The sequence below is a fragment of the Oryctolagus cuniculus genome, chromosome 10 (assembly GCF_051225735.1).
Source record: "Oryctolagus cuniculus isolate XC-2025 breed Fujian yellow rabbit chromosome 10, ASM5122573v1, whole genome shotgun sequence".
In the NCBI taxonomy this organism is placed as follows: Eukaryota; Metazoa; Chordata; class Mammalia; order Lagomorpha; family Leporidae; genus Oryctolagus; species Oryctolagus cuniculus.
In genome coordinates, this window is record NC_142876.1 from 671,687 (window position 1) to 696,798 (window position 25,112).

A 25,112-nucleotide genomic window follows, 5' to 3' on the forward strand; every position below is an offset into this window, starting at 1 on the left:
AAGGCCAGGTCCCTCCTTCAGCCACGTACCCACGACACTCCTGCTAGGACCGTGCCAGCGCCGCATTTACCACGTGGAACAGGCCCGCCCACACCGCACCTGTGACAACGCTGCGTCTGGCCTCCGCTGCCCAGGGTGGGAGTCCAGGGCCAGCTGCACGGCGCCTCTGCAAAGCTGTCCTGCCTCGGCACTGCCAAGGCCTGGGCAGGGGTGGACAGAGAGGACGTGCCCTGTCCTCTGCACCCCCAGCTGCAGCACGGTGACACCAGCATTTCTGGGGACAGCAGAGCCGCGGCCCTGGAGGCGCACGCACCGGTATCCTCCCCAAACCGAGAGCGCGCCCGGGCAGAGCGTCCGGCTGGGCAGACGCAGGATCTGTGTGTGCTAAGGAAGCTGCGCAGCATGACTGACAGGGTGGCTGTGGCCCAGTCTCCCGCTGGGCGGACACGTCCCATGAGAAGGGCACTCAGTGCGCCTGCACGCACAGGTTATGCCGCTGGCACTGCCCTGCGGTCACGGTGAGCCTGCCAAATGCTGCCGAGGCCATCAAGGGAGGCGCAGGCCTGGGACGGCCGGGGGTGGACAGAGGCGCGCTCACTCAAGGCCGGCACTGGGCGCTGGGCTCAGGGCTGAGCGGTTTCTGACACAAGCAATGCAGGAGCCCTGCTAGAAGCTGACAGCCTCACGTCGGGGTGCAGGCGCGGAGTGACCGGCGCTGAAGCAGATGGGAACGGAGACCGCGGTGCACGGGAGCCCCTGCCCACCCCGGCGCCAGGGCTCCTGCTGCCCGACCATGCAGGCTGGAGACGCTCGCCTGCTCCCAGGGGAGGCGCCTGTCGGGGAGTGGGCGGTGCTGAGCTCCCGTGGGGCCAGGGGCTCCTGCACACTCTTCCCTCTACGAGCCCTTGGAACAGTGGGAGCCGGGGGGGCACTGGACCTGGGCCCACAGCTCCCGCAGACCAGCCGCAGGGAGGGGGCTGGAGCCCCCACCTCAGAAGCTGGCAGGCCACGTGCATGGGCGTCCCGACACTGCCCCAGGCCCCCTGCTCCAGGCGTGCACCCTGGTCTGGTGCTCGTATCTGGGAAAACCGCCGGAGCCCCTGCAGACGCCCCCAACCTCGCACACGCATTCTGAGCAGGCCCCGGGAACACGGCACTGACTCCTACAGGACAGACGGCCCCGGCTGTGGGTCAGCTGCCAATCAGCACGGCACACGGGCCATGTGCGCGTCACAGTGCCTGCTTCCCTGGGCCACAGTGTGCCAGGACACGAGGGGAGTGACTCTAAAGTATGTGCACACACATGCACATGCAGACACACATGTACACAGGCGCACACACACGTGCATACTCACATATACACACACAGGCACACACATGTCGACACACACGCACACACAGATACAAACACATACACACAGGCACACACATGGAGACACATACACACAGAGATACACACACACACACGCACACACACATACACAGATACACACATACACAGGCACACACATGGAAACATACACACATACATGCAGCACACACACAGGCACACACAGGCACACACAGATACATACAGGCACACATACACAAAGACACACACAAACACACACGCACACAAGACACATAGACACACACATACACACAGGCACACACTTGGAGACACATACACACAGAGATACATGCACACACAGGCACACACACATACACACAGATACACACAGGCACACACATGGAGACACACACACATACATGCAACACACACAGGCACACACAGATACATACAGGCACACATACACAAAGGCACACATATGGAGACACACATACACAGAGGCACACACACAGACACAGACATACACACACACAGGCACAGGCACACACACAGACACACATATACACACATACACAGACACACATGGAGACACATACACACAGGCACACACACACACACAGGCACACATGGAGACACACATACACACAGGCACACATACACACACACACACACAACGCAAGGAGCAGGACGAGCCTGTGCTCATCAGCACTGCAGGACGCGGTGCTCACAGATCTCACTCACAGCCTGGCCTGGCCGTGGCAGGGGCTCCAGGCCCCGCCCTTCCCAGCAGTGTCCCCTGTGCGGTCAGCAGAGCTCTGTCGCTGTCCCCACCCACCAAGCTCCAGGCCCCTCGCAGTGAGGCCATCACGTAACGACGGATCACCGGGCACGGGCGCCCTCACGATGCCACGACCCAGGGCACCTGGCGGGAGCCACGTCCGGCAGGGGCCCCTCCCTCCAGCTCGAACGTCCTGGGCCGGCACCCATGGCCTCTGCTCTGCCCACCCCACCGCCGGTTCACCAGACGGAGCTGACGCGGCACAGCACCGAGCGCACGCGCTGGGGCCCACGCCGGTGTGGCCACGGCACTTACCATCGTCCAGGTACAACTGGTCCAACTCCTCAGGTTCACGCTTGACCGTTACAGGAATAGGGGCCAAATTACTACTGTCCTCACGCACCTCTGGCAGTGGCCGTGGCCCAGCGGCTGCAAACTCACGTCCTTGAACCTTCGGCAGGCGGTGCTGTGGGTGGCCGGTCACCGGAGGGAGGGCCTGGCCGTGGGGCTCGTGGGTGGCGGGCGGAGGTTGACAAGAGGGGCTGTTGGGACAGAGTGAGTGCTGGTGACCAAGGGAGCGGCTACTGCTTGGAGGAGGACTCACCTGCGGCTGCAGGACGGGGGCCGGCTGCTCGGGTGGCCCAGGGTGCACGGCCAGCGCTCCCGGCACCTCCTGGACGGGGGGCACCTCTCCGGCCGGCTGCTGCAGTCCCAGGTGGCCGAGGCCCTTGGTGTAGGCAGCGGAGGACAGGTCGTGGAGCTTCGGGCTGGTGAGGGGCGGCGCTGGCATCAGGGAGCCCCGCGGAGGGCAGGCGGGGAAGCCGGCCAGCAGGCAGGAGCCGGGGTCGGGCGGCGCGGGGAGCTGCTGGCTGTAGCAGGGCCTCGGGAGCGGGCTCAGGCCCTGGCTCGTTGGTCCACAGGTCAGCGCAGGCTCGTAGTCATCGGTGGGCTCCGTCTTTATAATGGGAACTGCTAGGACGAGAAAAAGTCCACTCAGCGCAGGCTGCAGACGGCTCACGGGACAAAGCGAACCCCGAAGGGGCCTCCGCCCCCAACAGTGCTGAGTCATGGGCCGTGGAGCCCGCACGGGAGCCACCCCGGGCCGACTGCGGCCGAAGCCCACACGGCACACGGCGGCAGACGTGGGGACCCGGAGGCACTGCTACTGCTGCTGCTGCCAGAGCCCAGTGACCCCGAGCACGCCACGGACGGCCGCCGGCCACCAGCGAGGCACACGGAGCCGGCCGTCATCACTAAGCAGGCCCCTCCCGTGCCGGGAGCGCCTCCTAGCCCTGTCTGCTCCTGGCAGCTCTGCCCCACAGCACCTGCCCCAGGGCCCTAATGAGCTCCGCCAGGCTGGGGCCTGGCACAGCCGCCCCAGGCTCCTGGCTCAGGGCCGGGGCCCTTGCACCCGGGGGTGTGACCACATGTGGCCCAGGTGCCCCACGTCCAGAGAAGAGAAGCCTCCCACGGAGCGCTCTGGCCAGCATGCCGACACATCTGTTCCCCATCAGGCTGGGTGCCTTGCGTCACCCACAGCTGTGAACAATACACACGGCGTCTTCCAGAAGCTCGGGTGCAGTGGGAAGGCCTGTGCTAACCAGAGACGCCCCTCACCGGGAAGTGCCGATGGGTCCCGGCGACAGAGGCTGCCGGGCACACCCGGCAGTAATGGCTGGGGCCCCGCCATGCTGTCCCCCGCACCCGCCTCCTGGTCCCTGCTCACCGGCCCTGCACTTGGACAGTGGGCAGCAGTGAGGCAGCAAGCGCTGGCCCCGGGCTGGGGGGGGGGGGCTTCCTGTGCCCCCAGGGACACGTGGAGCCACAGCTGGAGTGAGGATTGCCCATCAGCCTTGCTCACTGCTCAGAGGCTGTGGTGCTGTGGCCCACGGCCAGGCTGCCCTGTGTGCCAAGGCCCTGAAGACAGGCAGTGGTGCTGCGTCCAACCAGTGAGCCACTGGCCGCTCCCAGTGGGACCCTCAACTGGGGCCCCTCCCCATTCAGTCAGGGGAGCGGGCCGGCCCGCAGAGGCTGGACCTGGCGGACGGGGTGCCCGTGTGCTGGATGACGGCCTGTGTGCTGGCTCTGACACAGGTGGGAGGGTGTATCCTCAGTGGCCTGCGCCCCTGGACGCCTGCAGAGCCAGCTCTGGCTAGCAGAGGAGGGGTGGGGCGTGCTGGCCACACAGGGCAGGCAGGGGCTGCTCATGGCCGGGCCAGGCCGCCGCCCGTCGTGGAGACCCCCGTGGAGTCCCTGCTCCAGCCGTGCCCTCCAGGAGGCCTGATCGGTGGGGCCTCCACGGCTTCCCTCAGCCCAGCCTGGCCACGGGGCGGCGGGTGCCCCTCCTGGGCTGGGTCTCTTGCCAGGCAGACAGGGAGGGGCCGGCTCCCCGCGAGGCTCGCCAGACCGCTGTGCGAGGGGAGGGGCGGGGACGGCTGCCAAGAGCGAGATGGACGTCCTCACACTTAACAGGAAACAGCGTCGTAACCCAATTCATCTCCCAGCATGGGTAGGCGGCCGGCGCCCAGCCCTGGCTGGGGCCTCCCCTTCCCCAAGCAGGGCCTGTGAGCACTGGAAGGCCCTCTGTCTGGAACTCAGGGCTGCGTCGGCGGCGAGCCCGCCCCCAGCTCTGCGGCTCTGCAGGGGGCGCCCCAGGAGCCGCCCTGCGTCCAGGCTGGCGAGGCCTGCACGTGGTCAGCTAGCTGGTCACTGTGGGCACAGCTGTCGCTGAAAACAGCCCCAGGGACGTGAATACGGCAAAGGCCAGGCTCTAAGTACGGGATCGCCCTCCCGCTGGATTCCCAGCCGGGCCCAGACTCCGGCGCGCGACCACCGTCCCATCACAGGCAGTGAGGCCGGTCCAGGCCACCGACGCCGGAAGCCACAGAGGCTGGGCACCGCGCGGACCAGGCGCGTCCGCCTCGCAGTGAGAGCGGTCGCTTTGCCGCCTGTTCAAGGCCACCTGGCGCCCACGGCACTGGTGACGCAGAGGGTCCAGGGTGCCGGGGCACCAGCGACTCTTTCCACAGGAACAGCGCGTCCTGCGGTGCTGCCGGAGCCTGGCTTCCTACCTACAGGTGCAGAGCAAACCCAGGACCGGCACGCTGGGCTGCGCCCCGCGGTGGGCAGGGGCCCTGCGGCACAAGCACTGCCCCTCCCTGCCCGTCTCCAGGGCCTGTGCTGCCAGCCCTGGGGGGCGCCGTGTGACAGGAAGCCCCTGGGGCTGAGGCGGGGCAGCAGTGAGACCCTAGCCACACCCCTGCCCTGTCCTCTGGGACGGGCATCAGGCATGTGGTTACGGACGGAACACGCCCTGGGCTCTGAACGGCCAGTCCAGGGCTGGGCCCGGAGACAGTGCTGGCCCCCTGGGAGACACCTGGGGGCAGCACCCTGGGCTCCCGGGCCAGGTGCACACAGCATGACCCAGAGCCTGCAGCCAGAGCTTCCTGGGCACCCGACACCCCAAGCCTGGTCCTGTCCCCCACAGGGCAAGGGTGGGCACGGCGAGGCAGGCCAGCTGCCTCTCCCAGCCGTCGCCCCAGGCAATGCACCTCTCCCCGGGGCCTTCGTGGTGCACAGACGTAGGTCACGGCAAGTGCCCCACGCAGGTGTCAGCCCCCGCCTGTCCACGCCACGCCCGCCTCAGGCCCTTCTGAAACCTCCTGTGTGGCCACAGGCAGCTGGGGTTTCACAAACCATTGCTGAGGCCCCCAGCGCCGCAGGGCCACACCGCTGAGGCTGCCAGAGGGCAGGGCCAGCCCTCAGCGCTGCAGGGCCAGCCCCCAGCACCCCAGGGCCACAAGCGGAGCCTTCAGCTCCGCGGCTCGCCCAGCGGACGTCACAGACGGGCTCCTAGTGCCAGGCCCCTAGCGGAGACCAGGCGCCCGCCCTGTGCGAAAGGACAGCTGTCCCCACGTCTCCCTCAACCTCCCTGGGCCGCGTGGTGCAGAGGCAGCCGGCGCCTGGGCCCCTCTCGCCTACCCCCTCCCCAGCCCCAGGCCCTTGTTCCTGTGCACCGAGGACCCGGCTTGGCCGCAAGACCCTGGTCTGTGACCCGACGAGGAGGGGCCTGGGGCAATCCTGCGTCCATATGCGGTGGCCATGCGTGAGCCAGGCTCTGTCCATGGAGAAAGCAGGAAGGCTGCAGGTCAGCTCTCCCAGCAAACCTCGCTGGCCTGTGTCCCCGTCTGGGTCTGGCGGAGCCCCCAGGGCCGCCCCCAAAAGACTCAACAGGGACAGAAGAGCCCCAGGCCCCCGGCACACACGCAGCAGACGCCTCCCTGAGGGCACAGCCGCAGCTCAGGGCAGGGCAGCCGCAGGGCGCTGTCTGCCAGGCCATCTCCCTGGACATGAGACAGGCAGCTGGCCCCGCCCACCACGGACACAGCAGTGAGGCGTGTGGCACCCAGCAGCTCCCCGCTCCCGACCTGCGTGGTGTGGGCGGGGTCAGGCGAGCAGCAGCGCCGTGTCCTTCGGAAGCCTGGAGGCGCGGGGGCCCAGGTCTCAGGGTGCCAAGCGTGGTGGCGGGAGGCTGGGCCGGGCCTGCGACCTCCCTGCTCACCGCGCCGCTGAGCGACCCCAAACGCCTCAGCTTGAATTACTTCACCAGGTGCGTCCTGCGCGGGAACAAAAGCCGTCTGTTCCAGGCGGGGCCTGGGAAACAAAGGCGGGATTGTCCCGGCTCCCTGCCCGCACTGCGTCAGCGTCCACAGCCAGAGCCGTGACTGCAGCCTGGGGCTGTCCAAGGGCGGAGGGGCTGCAGCCACAGGCCGGGGCGCGGGGGACCCCGGCCCAGGGTGATCAGGCCAGAGGCGGGGCTGCGCGCTCCATCCGTCCTTGCGGGCACCTGCTCTAGGGTTCCTGGGGTCAGAGACTCAGGGCTGACTTCCCTAAGGCCCACACGGCCGACCCCGCCCCTCCTAGGAGCCTGACACCGGGCGGGAGCCAGGCCCCCACCCAGACGCCGGCCACGAACGAGGGGGCCGGTCTTGCTGTCTGTGGGGCACCAGCCCACGGCTCTCCTCCAGGGGACAGCTTCGGAGACTCCGCCGCTGACCCGGGCAGCTGGTGCAGAGCTGGTCAGCACAGGCCACACGGCCAGAACCGCACGACAGGGTCGCTCCCAGCAGCTGTCAGGCTGCCCATGGAGAGCAGTGTCCTTGCGAGCAGCTGCGTGTCCAGGGCTCACGCCTCTGGTAGCCCCCAAGGTGGGACACAGGGGTCGCCTCTCCCCGGGGTCTTTTTTTTTTTTTTTTTTACAGACGAGTACACAGTGAGAGACAGAGAGAAAGGTCTTCCTTTGCCGTTGGTTCACCCTCCAATGGCCGCCGCGGCCGGCCCGGTGCACCATGCTGGTCCGATGGCAGGAGCCAGGTGCTTCTCCAGGTCTCCCATGGGGTACAGGGCCCAAGCACCTGGGCCGTCCTCCACTGCACTCCCTGGCCACAGCAGAGAGCTGGCCTGGAAGAGGGGCAACCGGGACAGAATCCGGTGCCCCGACCGGGACTAGAACCTGGTGTGCCGGTGCCGCAAGGCAGAGGATTAGCCTAGTGAGCCACGGCGCCGGCCCCCGGGGTCTTCTGACCGCAGCTGCTTCAGAGCTGGGCGGCCCCCGACCCGCAGGTCCCCAGGCAGAGCCCCCAGCCCGCGTCCCGCTCGGCTGCAGCGTGCATGGTCCTTCCTGCCCTGGCTGACCACACCCCCGCTGTGGCTCCCAGACCCCTGCAGGACAACACGCCCAGCTCAGGGTCTGTCCTCGGGTCACACGGTGCACACGCCGGCGCCTGTCCCCTTGCTGTGCCCGCCCTCATATCCGAAGTCTGTGGGGCCATTTCCCCCTCACATCCTGTCCTGTGTCTGCACACGCAGGGCCCAAGGAAGCTCATGGTGAGTGTGCACACGTGTCCACACGGATGTGTGTGCATGTGTGCTAGTGTACACATGTACACACGTATGTGCCTGTGTGCTAGTGTGTGCATGTCCATGTGTCCACACATATGTGTGCTAGCATACGTGTCCAAGTGTATGTATGTCCACACATACACACATGTGTGTGCTAGTATGTGCACGTCCATGTGTCCACACATGTGTGCTAGTGTGTGCATGTCCACGTGTGCTAGCATATGCGTGTCCATGTGTATGTATGTATGTCCATGCGCACACACGTGTGTGCCTGTGTGCTAGTATGTGCATGTCCATGTGTCCACACATGTGTGTGCTAGTGTGTGCATGTCCATGTGTCCATACATATGTGTGCTAGCATATGTGTGTCCATGTGTATGTATGTCCACGCGTACACACATGTGTGTGCTAGTGTATGTGCATGTGTCCACACGTGTGCACATGTGTATGTCAGTGTGTCCGCATGTACGCACATGTATGTGCCTGTGTGCTAGTGTGTGCATGCCCATGTGTCCATACATGTGTGCTAGCATATGTGTGTCCGTGTGTATGTCCACGCGTACACACGTGTGCTAGTGTATGTGCATGTATCCACACGTGTGTGCATGTGTATGTCAGTGTGTCCGCATGTACACACATGTATGTGCCTGTGTGCTAGTGTGTGCATGTCCATGTGTCCATACATGTGTGCTAGCATATGCGTGTCCATGTGTATGTATGTCCACACGCACACACGTGTGTGGTGTGTGCATGTCCATGTGTCCACATGTAAACATGTGTGTGCACGTGTGTGCGTTTCCTGTGAGGTGGCTAGGATGCCTGCATTATCACTTAGCATTAGGGGTCCATGCCTCTCTGGTCATCTCAGTCTGAGTCCTTCTACCACAGGGACACCTGCTGGGAGCCGGGCTCCAGGCAGTGACCTGTGGCCTCTGCAGCGGGACCCTCACCGGTGAGCGCTGGTTCTCAGCGCCTCTGCAGCGTGAGGTTTAATATGTGGGAGCAGAACATGAAATACAGCCCAGTGGGCTGAGCCACTACTCGATACGCTGGCACCCCACAGCAGAGCTCTGGTTCGAGCCCCAGCTGCTCCACTTCCGATCCAATTCCTACTAATGCACCTGGGAAAGCAGCCAGTGACGGCTCAAGTGCTTGGGCCCTGCACCCACGCGGGAGACCCCGATGGAGTTCCTGGCTCCTGGCTTCAGTCCGGCCCAGCCCCAGCCGCTGTGGGTATTTGGGGAGTGAATCAGCGGACGGAAGATCTCTCTCCCTCTTGGTCACTCTGCCTTTCAAATAAATATGTAAAACTAAAAGAAAAGAGAAAATGGGCTCCTTACTTTCTGGCTGGAATGGCGCGCGCCCGGGGACCTGGGAGACCACAGCAGGAGCCTCGCCGGCCCAGCCAGGCCTGCAGGGGACGTGGGGCGCCAGGTCCCCTGCACACAGCAACGCGGCTGTCCTGTGGTCAGGTTGGCTTGGAAGAATGTCCACACGTCCAGAGGGCCAGCCACACTGCTGAGCGCAGGAGACGCCAGCAGCTGGAGTGGCCGGCTCACCTCTGAGCTGACCCAAGGCCACCATGGGCCCACTGCCCACTGTTTCCCACCATCACCACGGACTCAGTTTCTCATCAGAAGAGACCCTGGCTGGGAGCAGTGCCAGTCCCCTGCGGCGCCCTGGGCACTGACGGTGGGGCTGTGGGGGGAGCGGGCTGGAGGTCCCCCCACAGAAGTGAAGGCTTCTGTCTCCGAGAAGAGGTCAGGGAGGGCGGGATGTGGAGGTGGAGCGCAGGCCCCACTGCTCTCTCCGGGCACAGCCCCTCGGCCGCAGGCCGGTTCCACCAGACGGGGCTGGTTCGCTCCAAGCACAAACCGTCCCCTGGGAAGGTGGCAGCCGAGAGGCTGTGCCCAGCACACACAGAGAGATGTGCAAACCAGAGAACGGGTGCAGGCTCTGGGCTGAGCCAGCAGAAGCTGAGTGTGGGTCGGCGCTAGGCATCCGGAGGACTGCGGCTGGCCGGGCAGTGCACGCGCAGGCTGCTGGCCACAGTGCATCCACAGGACACTGCTGTTGCGGCCTTGGGCACACACACGCCAGCCAGGCCTCCTGAGATCAGAGCCTCAATCGACAAGCTGCCCGTTGGGGCTCAGGCCTGGGCCCCTGGCCTGGCTGCAGGCCCGCGGTGTCACCAGCACGCCCCCAGCAGCCCTGTGCTCCATCGAGCCTGAGCCCAGCACCCCTTCTGTGGGCCTCCCCTCTGGCACTATGATTTCCGGACCCAACGGCATGAACCACACTGAAACCCAGGCCCCTGCCTGCCCCTCCAGGTGGAGGCGGATTCCAGGCGCGGGGCTCACCGGCAGCCGCCGGGGGTGGAGTTGGCTCCTCTCCGTGAAGTTCGACTCCTGCCTCACTGCTGTTCAACCTGAGGGATCTGCAGGCCAGCACCCGCCTCTCTCCTGGCCCCTCAGGCACAGGTGGGTCTCATCACAGCAGGGCAGTGTGTCCTGCGGAGGGTCTGGCCATGCAGGGGACCTCCCAACACAGGCCACGCTCGCTCACACAGGGGCCAGGAGATACAGCGGCAGCACCCGAGCCCGCAGGGGGATGCAGCCCTTGCAGGCGGGCGACTGGCACCAGTCAGACAACAGAGCTGAGCCTGGCGGACCCAAGAGCATGCGGCACCCACGGCTCCGTCCTACGACCCAAGAGCATGCGGCACCCACTGCTCTGTCCTACGACCCAAGAGCGTGCGGCACCCACTGCTCCGTCCTGGGACCCAGAGCAAGCAGTACCCACGGCTCCGTCCTAGGACACAAAGCAAACAGCACCCACTGCTCCGTCCTGGGACCCAAGAGCGTGCAGCACCCACTGCTCTGTCCTACGACCCAAGAGCATGCGGCACCCACTGCTCTGTCCTATGACCCAAGAGCGTGCAGCACCCACTGCTCCGTCCTGGGACCCAAGAGCATGCGGCACCCACTGCTCTGTCCTACGACCCAAGAGCGTGCAGCACCCACAGCTCCGTCCTAGGACACAAAGCAAACAGCACCCACTGCTCCGTCCTGGGACCCAAGAGCGTGCAGCACCCACTGCTCTGTCCTACGACCCAAGAGCGTGCAGCACCCACGGCTCCGTCCTGGGACCCAAGAGCAAGCAGTACCCACGGCTCCGTCCTAGGACACAAAGCAAACAGCACCCACTGCTCCGTCCTAGGACCCAAGAGCAGGGCCGGTGCCGCGGCTCACTAGGCTAATCCTCCGCCTTGTGGCACCGGCACACCGGGTTCTAGTCCCGGTCGGGGCGCCAGAGTCTGTCCTGGTTGCCCCTCTTCCTGTCCAGCTCTCTGCTGTGGCCCGGGAGTGCAGTGGAGGATGGCCCAAGTGCTTGGGCCCTGCACCCCATGGGAGACCAGGAGAAGCACCTGGCTCCTGCCATTGGATCAGCGCAGTGAGCCGGCCGCGGTGGCCATTGGAGGGTGAACCAATGGCAAAAAGGAAGACCTTTCTCTCTGTCTCTCTCTCTCTCTCACTGTCCACTCTGCCTGTCAAAAAAAAAAAAAAAAAAAAAGACCCAAGAGCATGCGGCACCCACTGCTCCGTCCTGGGGAGCACTGGCTGCACGCCAAGCTCTGATCACAGCTGGGCTGCTTCTGTAAAGAGCCCCAGGCCCTGCCCGACTTGAGCCAGGGAGCAGCTGCCTCCAGGGGCCCCAGGCCACGTGGATGCCATCACCTAACCCAATGAGACTGGCGCACCCGAATCCTGACGCAGAGCCGGGCCTGGCTCTGGAGATCCTTACTTCAAGACAGGGCTCCTGGCCCCACACCACGGCCACACAGCTCCTTCTTCCTCCCAAGGACAATGCAGGCACAGGCACAAGGCATCCACCACCGAGAAGCCTAGACAGCTCTGGGGGGAGGAAGACACCCCTCCATGGCTGTGACCTGGGGCGCTGGGGGGGGTGGAGAGACCCCCCCACAGCTGTGCACCTGGGGCTCTGGGGGGAGAGGGAATCCCTTCCACAGCTGTGACCTGAGGCTCTGGTGGGGGTGGAGAGACCCCCCCACAGCTGTGCACCTGGGGCTCTGGGGGGAGAGGGAATCCCCCCCACAGCTGTGCACCTGAGGCTCTGGTGGGGGTGGAGAGACCCCCCCCACAGCTGTGCACCTGGGGCTCTGGGGGGGTGACTCCCCCACAGCTGTGTACCTGGGGCTCTGGGGGGTGACTCCCCCACAGCTGTGCACCTGGGGCTCTGGGGGGGTGACTCCCCCACAGCTGTGCACCTGGGACTCTGGGGGGGTAACTCCCCCACAGCTGTGCACCTGGGGCTCTGGGGGGGTGACTCCCCCACAGCTGTGCACCTGGGGCTCTCGGGGGGAGACTCCCCCACAGCTGTGCACCTGGGACTCTGGGGGGGTGATTCCCCCACAGCTGTGCACCTGGGGCTCTGGGGGGGTGACCCCCCACAGCTGTGCACCTGGAGCTCTGGGGGGGTGACTCCCCCACAGCTGTGCACCTGGGGCTCTGGGGGGGTGACCCCCCACAGCTGTGCACCTGGGACTCTGGGGGGGTGACCCCCCACAGCTGTGCACCTGGGACTCTGGGGGGGGAGACTCCCCCACAGCTGTGCACCGGTGCTCACCTCCACAGGTGCAGGGGCTGCACACACGCGTTTCTCTGGCCGCACATGCTCCCTGTAGGGGTCCCAGCAGCAGGGGTAGCTGCTCCCACTGAGCACCGGGCCCCTGGGACAGGCTGAATGGAAGCCCACTGACCTTCCAGGCCCATCACAGACCCCAGGCCACACAGCCTGCCCCGGGGAGTGTGCTGCCTTCAGAAGGAGGGGCTGGGCAGGGGCCCCGTGTCCCGGGGCGGGCTCCCTGCAGCCTCTGGCCTGGCCTTCAGTCACGCAGGTGCGAGAAGCTGCAGGCCAGCGCTGTCCCTGCCCCACGAGCAACCCAAGGCCGCCTGGTTTACGTGAGACGGGCAGGGAAGCTTCCTCACCCGGTCCCAAAGGAAAGCCTGAAGGAGACTTGATCGTGCCCGATGCTGAACCCCATGGGGGTTCGGGCGGGTTTGCCCCCCCCCCACTGCTGCCCTGGGCCGCCTGAGCCGTGGGAAGGGGCACAGGGGTGGCGCCCGCAGTGAGCAGACCCTGCAGCTGCCACAGGCTGGCCCCCTACAGAAGAGGGGTGCAGGTGCGTGCAGGTAAACTGTGCTGCCCCACGCCAAGGTCTGCGGAGAAGAACCACGCAGAACGCAGCAACGCTCTCCCAGCAAGCGTGGTCGGCTGTCCCGGCACAGCAGTCAGCTCTACCAAGGGCACAGCCAAGGGTCACCTCACCAGGGGCAGTGCCAAGCCCAGGCGCAAACGCTCCATTGGCAGTGCCCGGCCCTCGGCCCAGGCTGTGGGTGCACACCTCGGGTCCACTTGCCGGCCATTCCTGTATCCTCAAGATCACACTCGGACAGCCTGCAGGCAGTAGTGGGACGCAGTCCCACGAGGCCTGGGGTCACTGCCGGAGGAGCTCAGTGTCGTGAGGCAGGAAGGGGATCGCGGCTCCCGGGACCAAGCTGAGGCGGGGGACGTGCTGCTGTGTGGAGCAGGCTGGGGCCATGGGCAGCAGTGTGCCGGGGTACACGGGGCCTCGGGCCCTGGGCGTGCAACAGAGGGAGGGCGTGCTGGGGCAGACACAGGGGCGCTGAGCTGGCTCCCTGATCTGGGGCACCCCGGCCTCCTGCCTGCAAAGGGCACGCACGGGACATGCACAGGCCACGCCCGCCTCTGACGCTAAGGTTCAGTGCTGCGTAAAGCAGCGGCAGGGCAGGGGCCACAGAGTGCGAGCAGACGAGGACAACCATCGTCCGCGCTGCTCTCGGTGCTGCTTCACAAAATGCTTTTTCTTTAGAAAGTCTACGTTTTCCCTAAAATAGTCAATTCTTGGTCAACCACACTCCAAGTTTCATTAGGACACAACTATTCTATTTCCAAAACCTTGTTAGCTGCTCTGTTCCTCATTCCAAGAACCTCGGGGGTTCCTGAGACCACACGGCTGATGCCGCCGCGCCTCCCCCGGCAGCAGGTCCCTGCCCTGCACTCCTGCAACTCTGCAACAGAACCCGGCACGCGCCTAATTGGACAGTTAATCCTCAGAGTCTCATGCCAGCGTGGATATTCCAAGACGTTCTTATTAACTGGTCTACAGTAAATGAAAACTGAAACCTTCAAAATACAATCTTGATTTTATTGACATAACAACGTAGCTGATTTTGCAGTTAGCTTTGGTATAAAATTTCCCTCTTGACATGACACAGGTTGGGTTCTAGGACAGGCACGAGAACGGAGGAAGCACAGGAAACTAAGGATGGCGCCGACGCCTGTGCTCCGTACCTCCCCGGAAGCCAGGACCCTAGGGCCCCCCTTCCGTCTGAGCGAAAAGGACCTGCCCCGAGAGACGTGTGGCGGGCAGGGCAGGGAGGAGGGTGCTCAGCCCAACAGCACAGGGTCACGCTGATGGCACTGCAGAGGCCACGGCTGCCTGCCGTCCCCCCTTACCCTACAGACTCTACACCTGCACCAGGTCTCGGCCTCTGACAGTGCGACGGACAGGGCGCACCCCTGCGACCACGGCCCAGCAGGGGAGTGGAGGCCAGGGCAGGCCTCACAAGCTGGCCTCTCCCGAGGAGGCGGTCTTCCTCTCGGGACAACGTGCACCACACCCGTGCTGCCCACGGCCACACCACCCCGCAGAGCAAGCCCGCGCCTGGCTCACAGCCAGAAAGACGGAGTTACCCGAGGCGGGAAGGTAGGTGAAGTGCTGGAACTGGCTTCTCTTCCGCTTGCCGTTGCACACGTAGAAGCTGACCTGCACCGGGCTGGTGATTCTCTGGTTGCGGAAGGGCGGGATCTCCACCACCAAGGAGTGCTGGGGAGACACGGCAGACAGGAGGCAGTGAGCCCCCACCATCCCGGCCACAGCTGCGGCGGCCCCTGAAGGCGCTCGGGGCAGCCACCAGGCCACTGAGAAGGGCTGGGCCCCGCTGCCCTGAGCCCCGGAGACTCTGGGACCGAAGGCCGGGCTGCCTGGCGCCCCGGGGCGGGCTTTCACAGCAGACGGCTGCTGCCCTGGCACGAGGCTGGCTGTGCCGTCCACCGCGGCTCGGTGGCCAGCAGGAAATGCATGGAAAGCACGGCCGTGTGCTGGAGCACCTGTGAGGCCCCAGGGCAGCTGGGTACTGACACTGGCTCTAGCACGGGGGCTGTGACCTTGGCCCAACAGCCAGCGCAGACCCCAGCTCCACCGCAGCAGTGGCACCACACTCAGGCTGGGAGCGCGGGACGCGTGCGGCGGCCGCTGTGGCCTCATCGCATTGTAAAAGTGAAACCCCGCAGCGTTTTCACAGCAACCTTGCTCTCCCAAGTGCTCATCTGTGCCGGGCTGGCACCGCACGTGAAGATTGCGGGCGGGGGCGGGGCCGGGGGCGCCCAGGCCCCAGCTGCCTGTCTGCTCGAACCAGGCGCGAGGGGCGGGGCAGGTGTCCCTCACATGCCTGCAACCCGTGTGATTTCAGCCTAACAAGCAGGGAAAACATGTGAAGAGAATCCATTGTCTCACTTCTTTGTTAGTGTGATTAGCTGTAGCTTATTTCCCAGTTTCACAGTGAAATTGACTGAACGTGGTAATGAAATTTTAGAACATCAGACACAGATAACTGGAGAGAACTTTAGGTCCAAGCCGGTTCAGGAGGGGGAGGCACAGCTGGGCACCCACAGACCCCTGGACCCAGCACAAGCTCCACCCCCGGGGCCGCACCTGCTCCTGGCAAACTATTCTGTCATTAACCTCACTTCCTCTGGCGCCCTCCTCAGTGTCTCAGAAAGATCGGGGTGATCCGGAAGATTCAGAGCCAACGCACACATGGACACTGGAGGCCACAGTGCAGGACAGCCGGCCCCACGAAGGGGGGGGGCGGTGTCACTGGAGCTGCGTGCGTCTGACCCAGAGCACTGGCACCCTCTGAGCCAGTTCCACGGAAGGAGACGTGGCAGGCGGCGCTGGCCCCTGGCCGCCACTGTGGAGTTGGTCTTCACAGAGGAAATGAAGAGAGCAAGGACCTTGCTCAGGCTGACTGTGAACGTGAGTGAGTTAGGAAGGACAGCGGTGTGCGGTCGGGCCCCTGGGGCCAGGCTTGTGAATGCCAGGGACCCGAGGGCCACGCCCCGTGTGGGCACAGGCCGGGGCACATCAGCCTTCTCAGCACACAAAGGACACAAGTTCCGTCTCCGCTGGAGCCTGCTTCTCAGACACGCAGGGGAGGAAGGGCTACGGAAGGAGTGTGGCAGGAAATACAGGAAATGCTGGCCACAGAGCAGCGAGCTCCCAGGTGCACTGGCACAGCCCTGCAACACACCTCAGTGTCACTGTGAGAAAGTCCATTGTCTTAATTAAGCTCACACACTTAGTTACAGACCATTCGTAAGCTGCCTGCACACACAACCATCTTGTTTAAAAGCGTCTCCGGGGTGAGCACTGCGGGCAGCGGGCTGAGCCGCTGTTGCGACGCCAGCATGCCTCGTCAGAGCACTGGTTCGAACCCGATCCAGCTCCCTGCTACTGCTCCTGGGAAGGCAGTGGCGGGCCCACGCGGGAGTCCCACATGGCTTTCCTGGATCCAGGTTTCAGCCTGGCCCAGCCCTGGCCATTTAGGGAGTGAACCAGTGGATGAAGATCTCTCCCTTCCTTCCCCATCACTCTTTCAAGTAAATAAGTCAATCCTATTTAAAAAGAAAAAAATGACATCTGCAACATGGTGCACTTGTACCCACGTGTGTATCCTGCCCTGGGGCCACTCAGGGGGGGCAAGAAAGTCAGCTGAGTGGAAGCTGGGGGCTGCAGAGGACCCTGGGGGCAGGCAGGGGCTTGTGCACCTGCTGCTGTGGGGTGTGCATCACACAGCAGAGGACTCTGAGACAGAGCTGCAGCGAGAACAGGGAGGGTGGCAGGCCCGAGACCAGCGGGCAGATGCTGGGATGCCCGGAGAGCCTCCCCCACCAGGACACACAGACCGAGACGGCTCGGCAAGGCCAGCTCCCTGCCCTGTTCTGATGCCCCTCCCGCTGCGGAAGGGCAAGGTAAGAGCCCAGCCCTCTGTCCTTAGGAAGTCTTGGAACCACAGCACCTCCGCTTACGCTGTGTGGTGGCACGTGCAGACGATGTGACAGGCCACCCAGACACCTCCATGGTCGGCAGAGTGAGCATGGAGCTTGGGGAATTCTGAATTTCTTAAAACACCACTTGCTAGCCCTGATGTTATATTAACCTAAAGTTCCTATCACTTTTCTGAGACTCAAAGAATTAAACAGTGGATGGAAATGCGACTGTGACGACCCTTCACCCATCAGTGCTCTGAGCACAGCAAACACAGACAGAGACCCCGCTGTCGGCTGACTCCTGGAGACAGGAGGATACACCTCTGCGATGCCAGCTGGGGCGGCGGAGAGGCGACACTGACTTCAGACAAGCAGTCTCCAGGCCAGGCCTCCGGCTCGGCATCTCATGAGAGTGCCTGGTCAAGCCCCGGCTCTGGCTCCAGACTCCAGCCCTGGGAGGAAACAGGTGACGACCAGGGTGCTTGGGCCCCGGCATGGGGCCCAAAGAACATGTATGAGGATGTAGATGATTTAAACAGGCGCTATATGCTGTCCTGGTATGGGCACAGGTGCTTGTGAAACGGCAAGAAGATCTCCATAAAGAAGTAAATTTTGACCTGAAATCTGGAATATTTTTACTTTTTTTTTTTTTTTGACAGGCAGAGTTAGACAGTGAGAGAGAGAGAGAGACATAGAGAAAGGTCTTCCTTCCGTTGGTTCACCCCCCAAATGGCTGCTATGGTGGGCGCGCTGCGCCGATCCAAAGCCAGGAGCCAGGCTGGGAGACCAGGCGGAGTTCCTGGCTCCTGGCTTTGGCCTGGCCCAGCCCTGGTTGTGGCGGGCATCTGGGGAGTGGACCAGCGGATGGAAGAGCTCTGCCTGCACTGCTGTCTCTCCACCTTTCAGATAAAGATCTAAAAATAGTCTGTAAAATCAGCCAATGGTAGAAACGGTCATCACTGTCAGGCACTGGGATGCTGTGTGACGCGGCGTGTGCAGCACACCTTGTGACACACGCCACGTGCACACACGGAGCCGCAGCGCCTCAGCCTCTGGCTTCAGCGGCTCCAGTGGCCTCCCTGCCCTCGGCCCCGGGCTCCTGTAGGGGTGACGCTCGCTCACTGCCGGCCTCTCCAGCTGAAGTCTGCTCGTGGGCGGCCAGTGCTGGGCACCCATGTGGGAGGCTGGGAACACGTGGCCTCTGTGGGCAGCCACCATGGGGGACCAGGGATGGGAGCACAGCCGGCGCCACGTGCTCCCTGGCAGCAGAGGCTGAGGCCCTGCCCAGCATCCTCTCTGTCCTGAGTGCACAGTGCTCGGCTTCCCTGACCTCTGACCGGGGCCCGTGCACCATGGAGGGCAGGCAGGGTACTCACCGGCTGGCACAGGTCTCTGTCGGTTTTGGCTTCCATCTCCCAGACATGGTGGCCATCTGGAAGGCAGGGCAGGGCGAGGCTGTTACTTTGTGAGTGGAGGGCACCCCGACTCCTCCTCCGTGACCCAGGCCCAGGGCCCCAGACAGTGGGGAGGGGATGAACTCTCTCCGGAAAGACGGCTGGCCCTCCAGGCTGGGACAGCCACGGGCCCAGCCTGCAATGCTGGGCACTGCAAACCTGGTAGGGCCCAAAGACCTGTGCCGGGGGCTCCTTCCACCCCAACCCCACACACAGCGGGAGGTGTGCGGCCTCCGAGTGCAGCCCTGGCTCTAGGTCCCGTCCCCAGGATATGACAGAAGCAGCCAGAGCGACCCTAATAGGCCTCACTCAAGGCCCGGCCCCGGCCCCGCTCAGGGGAATGGCCTGGGGCACGAGGAAAGCCTTTCTTGACCACTCACTGCCGCATCAGGACCCAGAAGTGCAAAACTTGAGGGATTTTTAACCCTAGCCCAGTGGGCTCCCAGATGAAAGGCTGCCGCGGGCTCTGCGCCTTCGAGGCCCTCCCCGGCCAGCCGGCTCCTCGGGACTCGGGGACTCATCTGGGGGCCTCTTCCCTCCTCCAGCGTGCAGGAAGTGCCCAGGCGCAGCTGCGGGCCGCGCACGCGGGTCTGCATGCTCAGCCTGACTGCTGAGCCCGGCAGGACCCCCCTTCCTCTCCCTGCGCTGGGCGGGCAGCAGCCGGGGGTCACATGGGGGCTCCCAGTCTCAGCCGCACCAGACAAACCCACTTGGGGACAAAGCACGTCTCGACCAGAGGGGTGGCCCCGTCCCTCTTCCATGGAAAACAGCCGCTCACTCACGAGGCAGCACGCTTTCGGGCTCTGGGGAAGGAGCATGGGGAGTCCCGGGGCTCCCTTGTGCCTGCGGCCCCGCGGTGCAATCCGGACAGGTCCACACCACCGCCGGGCCCCTCCCTGCCCGTGTTTACAGACGTCAAACTGCCCTTCACATGACCAAGTCTCTATTTTCTTTCAAAGCAACTTGTGAGTTTTCCTAGGACAAGGCCTGACTCTGCCCCACCCCTGCGTGACCGGCTGTGGTGTCGCCACCTGCCTGGCCGGGCCCCGCCTGGCTGCAGTCACACTAGAGTCTCACTAAGAAAGCGACTGAGAAGGGGGGCCTCGGCCAGCACCCGGAAGCAGCTCACTTGCGAGTCACACGCTCCGGCAGGGGGCGCTGCTGTGTCCAGGTGCGGACTGGGGCTGGACAACAAGGCACGGAGCAGAGTGCGGGGCCCGGGGGAGGAGCTGCGAGCGCCGCCAGTCCTGGAGAGCCCACCGCCGCAGCCTGGCGTGGCGACCACAAAGCACACGGGCCTCTCGTGCCTGAGAAGCACAGAGAAGCGACAGAGACGTGAGGCAGAGGCGACCACGCAGCTCCCTGGACCCAGGGCACCTGCCAGCCGGGCGACGGGCGCCCTCGGACACCGGCCCTGTCCCCGCACACAGCCCAGGGCACAGGCCTTTCGCTCTTCCATTTCTGCTCAAGACCACGAACCAGCTGCTGTCCTTTACGTCAGAAACACATGGGGCGGGCACTGTGGCGTAGTGTGCGACGCCCCGGCCTGCTGCGTCGGCATCCCGTGTGGGTGCCGGCTTGAGCCCCGGGTGTTCCACTTCCGACCCAGCTCCCTGCTAACACGCCTAGGAAGGAAGTAGATGAAGGCCCAAGTCCTTGGGCTCCTGCACCTGTGTGGGAGACCTGGAAGAAGCTCCAGGCTCCTGGCTTCAGTCTGGCCCAGCCCCGGCCATTGTGGCCATTTGGGGAGTGAACCAGCGGATGGACGACTCCTGTCTCTCTGTGTCTGTATTTCTGCCTTTCAAACAGATAGTAAGAGAAGGAAGGGAGGAAGGCAGGCAGGCACAGCGGCTGCTCGCGCTCCTTGTTTTAGAAGTTGCAGGTGGTCCCCTGCCCTCGGGCGACCCTGGGGAGCAGCAACGCGCAGGCAGGCCGAGGCCTCTCCCCAGCGGAGCCCACGCGCAGGCCGAGGCCTCCAGCAGGAGGGAGCGGTCAGCGCTGAAAGGGCCTTTGTGCCTCAGCCTTATCAGCAGCTCCCAGGTTCTCAGTCCGGAGTAAAATGTTCCAAACCATCAGGGGATTCCCTGCGGCTGAGTCATCGGAAAGGCTTCCCCGCCACGCCCGCTGCCTGGCCCGCAGGCCCCGCAGGCGCGCTGGGCTGACACATTGTTTCCGAGCAGGAAGCAAGAGCCACCTCGGAGCCGCCAGCTTTCCTGAGACTGCTTCTAGTCCTGCTGGGGCCGGCCGCCAGGGCTCAGGGCTCAGCCCTCCCGGGTGCCTGAGTCCCTGTCGGGCTCTCCCACCGGGGGAGGGGCGGGCCCAGGCCCGCGAGGTCACTGGGTTAACGAGCGGGAGCTGCAGGGGCGGCACAGTCACACAGAGGGCACAGGGGACTGGGGGCCTGGCCCAGGCCCAGAGGCATGGCAGCCTTTGGGGCACGTTGTCCGCTGTGACCAGGAGGGCAGACGTGCAGGCACTGCGGAGCTGCCTGTCTGCGGTGCAGTGACCAGGGAGACCCTCAGGGTGTCAGCGAGGGAGGCTCCGCAGCGGGTGAGCAGGAGGCGGCAGCCCCTCGTTCGGGACAGCGAGCGGCCCTGTCCTCTCCGACTCCCGCACGGTGCTGCACTGCAAGGGAACCGGCCCTCTGGGATTAGCCCGGCTGGCACTTGGACACTGACACTGTGCCACCCCCTCCTGAACATGCCCACCAGAGATGGATCGAGGTGGCCGGCGCTATGGTGGAGCGGGGACACTGCTGCCTGCAGTGCCGGCATCCCATATGGGCACCGGTTCAAGTCCCGGCTGCTCCACTTCCAGTCCAGCTCTCTGCTATGGCCTGGAAAAGCAGTAGAAGATGGCCCAAGTGCTTGGACCCCCGTACCCACGTGGGAGACCCAGAAAGAAGCTCCAGGCTCCTGGCTTCAGATTGGTGCAGCTCCATCCACTGTAGCCATTTAGGGAGCAAAACAGCAGATGGAAGACCTCCCCTCACCCCCACCTGTAGGTAACTCTGCCTTTCAAATAAATAAATAAATCTTAAAAAAAAAAAAGAGAGATAGAATGGCCACCACATTGTTAAGGCAGCTAGGTGGAGATGAGACAAAGCGCTCCACCCAGCACTATCCCAAATAAGGGTGCCAGGAGAGGAGCGACAGAGGGACATGTGCAAGACACCACGACCACCCTGGGGGGCAGCAGCTCCCCTCCCGGCATGTGCCCACCAGAGGTGGACACTAATCCACCCAGAAACCCGTCAGGAGTGCCCACGGCAGTTGCACACACGACAGCAGCACCGGGGAGCTGCCCACGCCCAGCGCTGTCCAGTGGACAAAGGAATGTGGCCGGCACACAAGGGGACACTGCTCAGCTGTGGAAAGGACAGACACCTGCTCACAGAGGAACCTTGAGGAGGCTGTGTGAGGGACGGGCATGGCACACAGGGGCCAGTGCCCAGACCACAGCACGGGCTCGGCGGGCTGGGGAGGGGCTGCTCGCGGTGCAGGCTTCTGTGCGGAGGGGGTCCACGGCGCAGACACAGGGTGGTGGGCCACGTGCCTGCCGGGACTGTGGGTCAGCACTCAGTGCAGCTGCCGTGGGCCTAGCACACCTGTGGGGCAGGGGCACATGCCTGTGGGGCAGGGCCTAGCACGCCTGTGGGGCAGGGCCTAGCACGCCTGTGGGGCAGGGCCTAGCACGCCTGTGGGGCAGGGGCGCACGCCTAGCTCCTCTGTGCAGGAAGCCACTGCTGCTCCACCTAGAAGGGAGGCTGGTGTGTGCACGATGCCTTCGGCACGCCCACTCCTCAGCCCCAGGGCTGAGCTGGGAGGAGCTGGACCATCGCAGAGCGGCTCACAGGTGACACCTCTCTGGCCCTGGCCCCTGCCACACGTTGGGCCACTCCCCCTACGCAGGGGAAAGGCAAAGGCAACCCGGCAGGCCCTGCCTTGCTCCCACCCCACAGGTCCCCACGCCAGCGGAGAAGAGCTTCCAAGGGTCGCGGGGTCAATGTGCTCCCCCCACCCCAACACCTGACCAGCAGCTACAACCTGCGCTCTCTGCGGTGGGCTCTGAGTCCAGAGGCCAGTCCTCAGCCAGTCAGCACTGAGTTCCCCAGCACCTGGCTGTGGCCACGGCCCTGGGCGGCTCTGAGTCCAGAGGCCAGTCCTTAGCCAGTCAGCACTGAGTTCCCCAGCACCTGGCTGTGGCCACGGCCCTGGGCGGCTCTGAGTCCAGAGGCCAGTCCTCAGCCAGTCAGCACTGAGTTCCCCAGCACCTGGCTGTGGCCACGGCCCTGGGCACCGGGAGGTGTCAGGGTGGCACCTGCTGGCTCCGAGCCCTGTGCTGGCTGGGCAGCACCAGGGAAGGTCCCATGGGATGGGCTCCATCACAGCTAAAACTCCAAGTTCATCTCCTCCTGAGACACGTGCAACTTATAGTCTAAGCTGGGGACTGCGCACCAGTCCTTCACCCGGGGCCATTAAGAACACGGCCCCCTTGCCCACGGCTGTCCCCACACCAGAGTGAGCAGAGCTCCATCCAGCCCCACAGCCACGCGCTGCTGGCCCGGCCTGAGCCCCGCCTGACCAGATCAGCACCGTGGTATTTTTATTCCATGACGAATGCTGCCGTGTGTGAGCGAGGCTCATGGCACTGCAGCCCTGCTGAGCACCAGGGAAATGCAAGGAGGATGCTTTCCGACACACTAAGCCGTAGTTTCTGGCTGAGTGGCTCCACGTCCGTGGCACTGACACCTGGTGAGTGCACAGGAAGCGTCCAGAAACCCTCGAGGGAGCAGGTGACTGCGTGCAGGCCCCCCACGTGAGTGGCAGTCCCCCAGCAGAGCAGGTGAAACACAGCCCACTCTGGCTGCCTGGCCCCTGCTGGGACCGCCACGACAGTGGGAAGATCTCAGGGGACGCGAGAGCTCTGGTCACTGCTGGCACAGCACGGAGGGGCAGCAGGTGCCCTCTGCAAGGTCTCCAGAGGGTGCAAGCACACACACGCCCAGGACACACGTGTGCAAGCACACAGAAGCACTCGCACCCCCCACACTCCCACTCCCACGTGTGAACGTGTCTGTGCACAGCACACCGACCTCCCCTCCCAGCCGTCATGCTCTCTGGAGCCTGGGGACAGAGCTGCTCCCACAGGAGCTCTGGAGAGCTCCTGCCTACAAGGGACCGCCACTTGACGCCTGTGGGGTGTGGGGAGAGGCCCGGCGTGGCGGCACCCTCATCCCTGACAGCTCTGACATTGGGCGCTCTAGCAGCAGCGACAGCCACTCTGTTGGCCTCTGGGAGCCCTGCCGTGGGCACCCCGTTCTGTCAGACTGAAATGGGGTGAGCGCCTGGTGCCTTGGCTAAAATCCCTTCCAGCTCCTCTGCTTCCGACCCGGCGTCCTGGTAGCATGCACCCTGGGAGGCAGCAGGTGCTGGCTCAAGGACTCGGGCCCCTGCCGCCCACACGGGAGACTCACTGTGTGTTCCTGGTCCTGGCTTCTGCCTGGCCCAGTCCTGGCTCCCAAAGGCATTTGGAGATGGAAGCAGCAGATAGAAGATTTGTCTGTCTTTCAGATAAATCAAACTTAACGACTGACTTTCAAAACACAGGCTGAGTTCACAGTGAGCCCTCAGCCTGTCCTCAGGCCACACGCAGAACTCTCTTCAGTGCGGAAGGCTCTAGAACCTCCGGGGAAAGCCCTCGGTCAGCCATGCTTCCAGGAGCACCTGCATCAGTGCCCATCCTGCCCACCCTGCCCCTTCTTCTCCCCTGCAGCTTTGCCTCAGCTGTGCCCGCTGTGGCAGGGGCAGAGTGCGGCCTGTGTGCAGGGTTGAGGGCGGGGTCTGTTGTCTTGGGTTGGGCTCTGATCTGGTTTTGCCATTGGCTGTTGGACCCTCACCTGCACGCCCACCCTGCATGGCCTGACCCTGGGGTGGGGCTGGGGGGACACTTGCTGAGCCTGCAGAGGCCCGCACCTCCTGCTCTGGCTGCCCTGGTGGACATCGCAAAGCCTCGAGGAGCCCTTGTGGAGAAGGGGACCCCTGAGAGGCAGAAGCCATCCTGGCCCTGTCACACCGATGACCTCGCAGGACCGTCGGGAACCACTGAGTCCCCCAGCCTTGGACTTGGCAGTGAGTATGGCAGGGGCACCTTGGGGTTTCTTGCCCGGCAGAACCCACAACAGGCCTCCTTCACCTGTCCTGGACACCCCCACAGCCTGGCTCCTCCCTTCGGTTTCGTCTGGGCCTAGTCTCCAAGCAAGAGGGAGTTCACACCTCACGCGGTGTCCCCTCCCTGTCCACACTCACACTGGGCAGCCGAAAGGACACACACACCCCCGCCAGACTCACAGATCCGGGCGACTCAGCAACCACGTGGAGGGAAGGGAAGGGGGTGCTGCTTGTCGCTTCCTGCAGCTGACCACCCCCCGGCCCCAAGCCGGGGCCCCAGGAGGCCACAGAGCTCGCCTGGCCTGGGCCCTCAGGCCTGACTG

The 25,112-nt window shown here is 64.3% G+C and overlaps 1 protein-coding gene across 9 annotated transcripts in view; it reads right to left on the minus strand.

Annotated features, from left to right (window-relative positions):
* Nucleotides 1–25,112, minus strand: part of NFATC1 (nuclear factor of activated T cells 1) — a 113,799-nt gene that overhangs the window by 34,353 nt on the left and 54,334 nt on the right. For 2 of the 9 annotated variants that reach the window (XM_070049834.2, XM_070049832.2), the window contains exons 7-9: nt 18,542–18,597; nt 14,808–14,940; nt 2,424–3,080 (exon numbers count right to left, since the gene is read on the minus strand). In XM_070049834.2, the coding sequence (XP_069905935.1) occupies nt 2,424–3,080; nt 14,808–14,940; nt 18,542–18,597 (846 nt within the window). The remainder of the gene's footprint in view (nt 1–2,423; nt 3,081–14,807; nt 14,941–18,541; nt 18,598–25,112) is intronic. The other 7 variants (XM_070049835.2, XM_070049833.2, XM_070049837.2 and 4 more) reach the window with 4 other exon arrangements.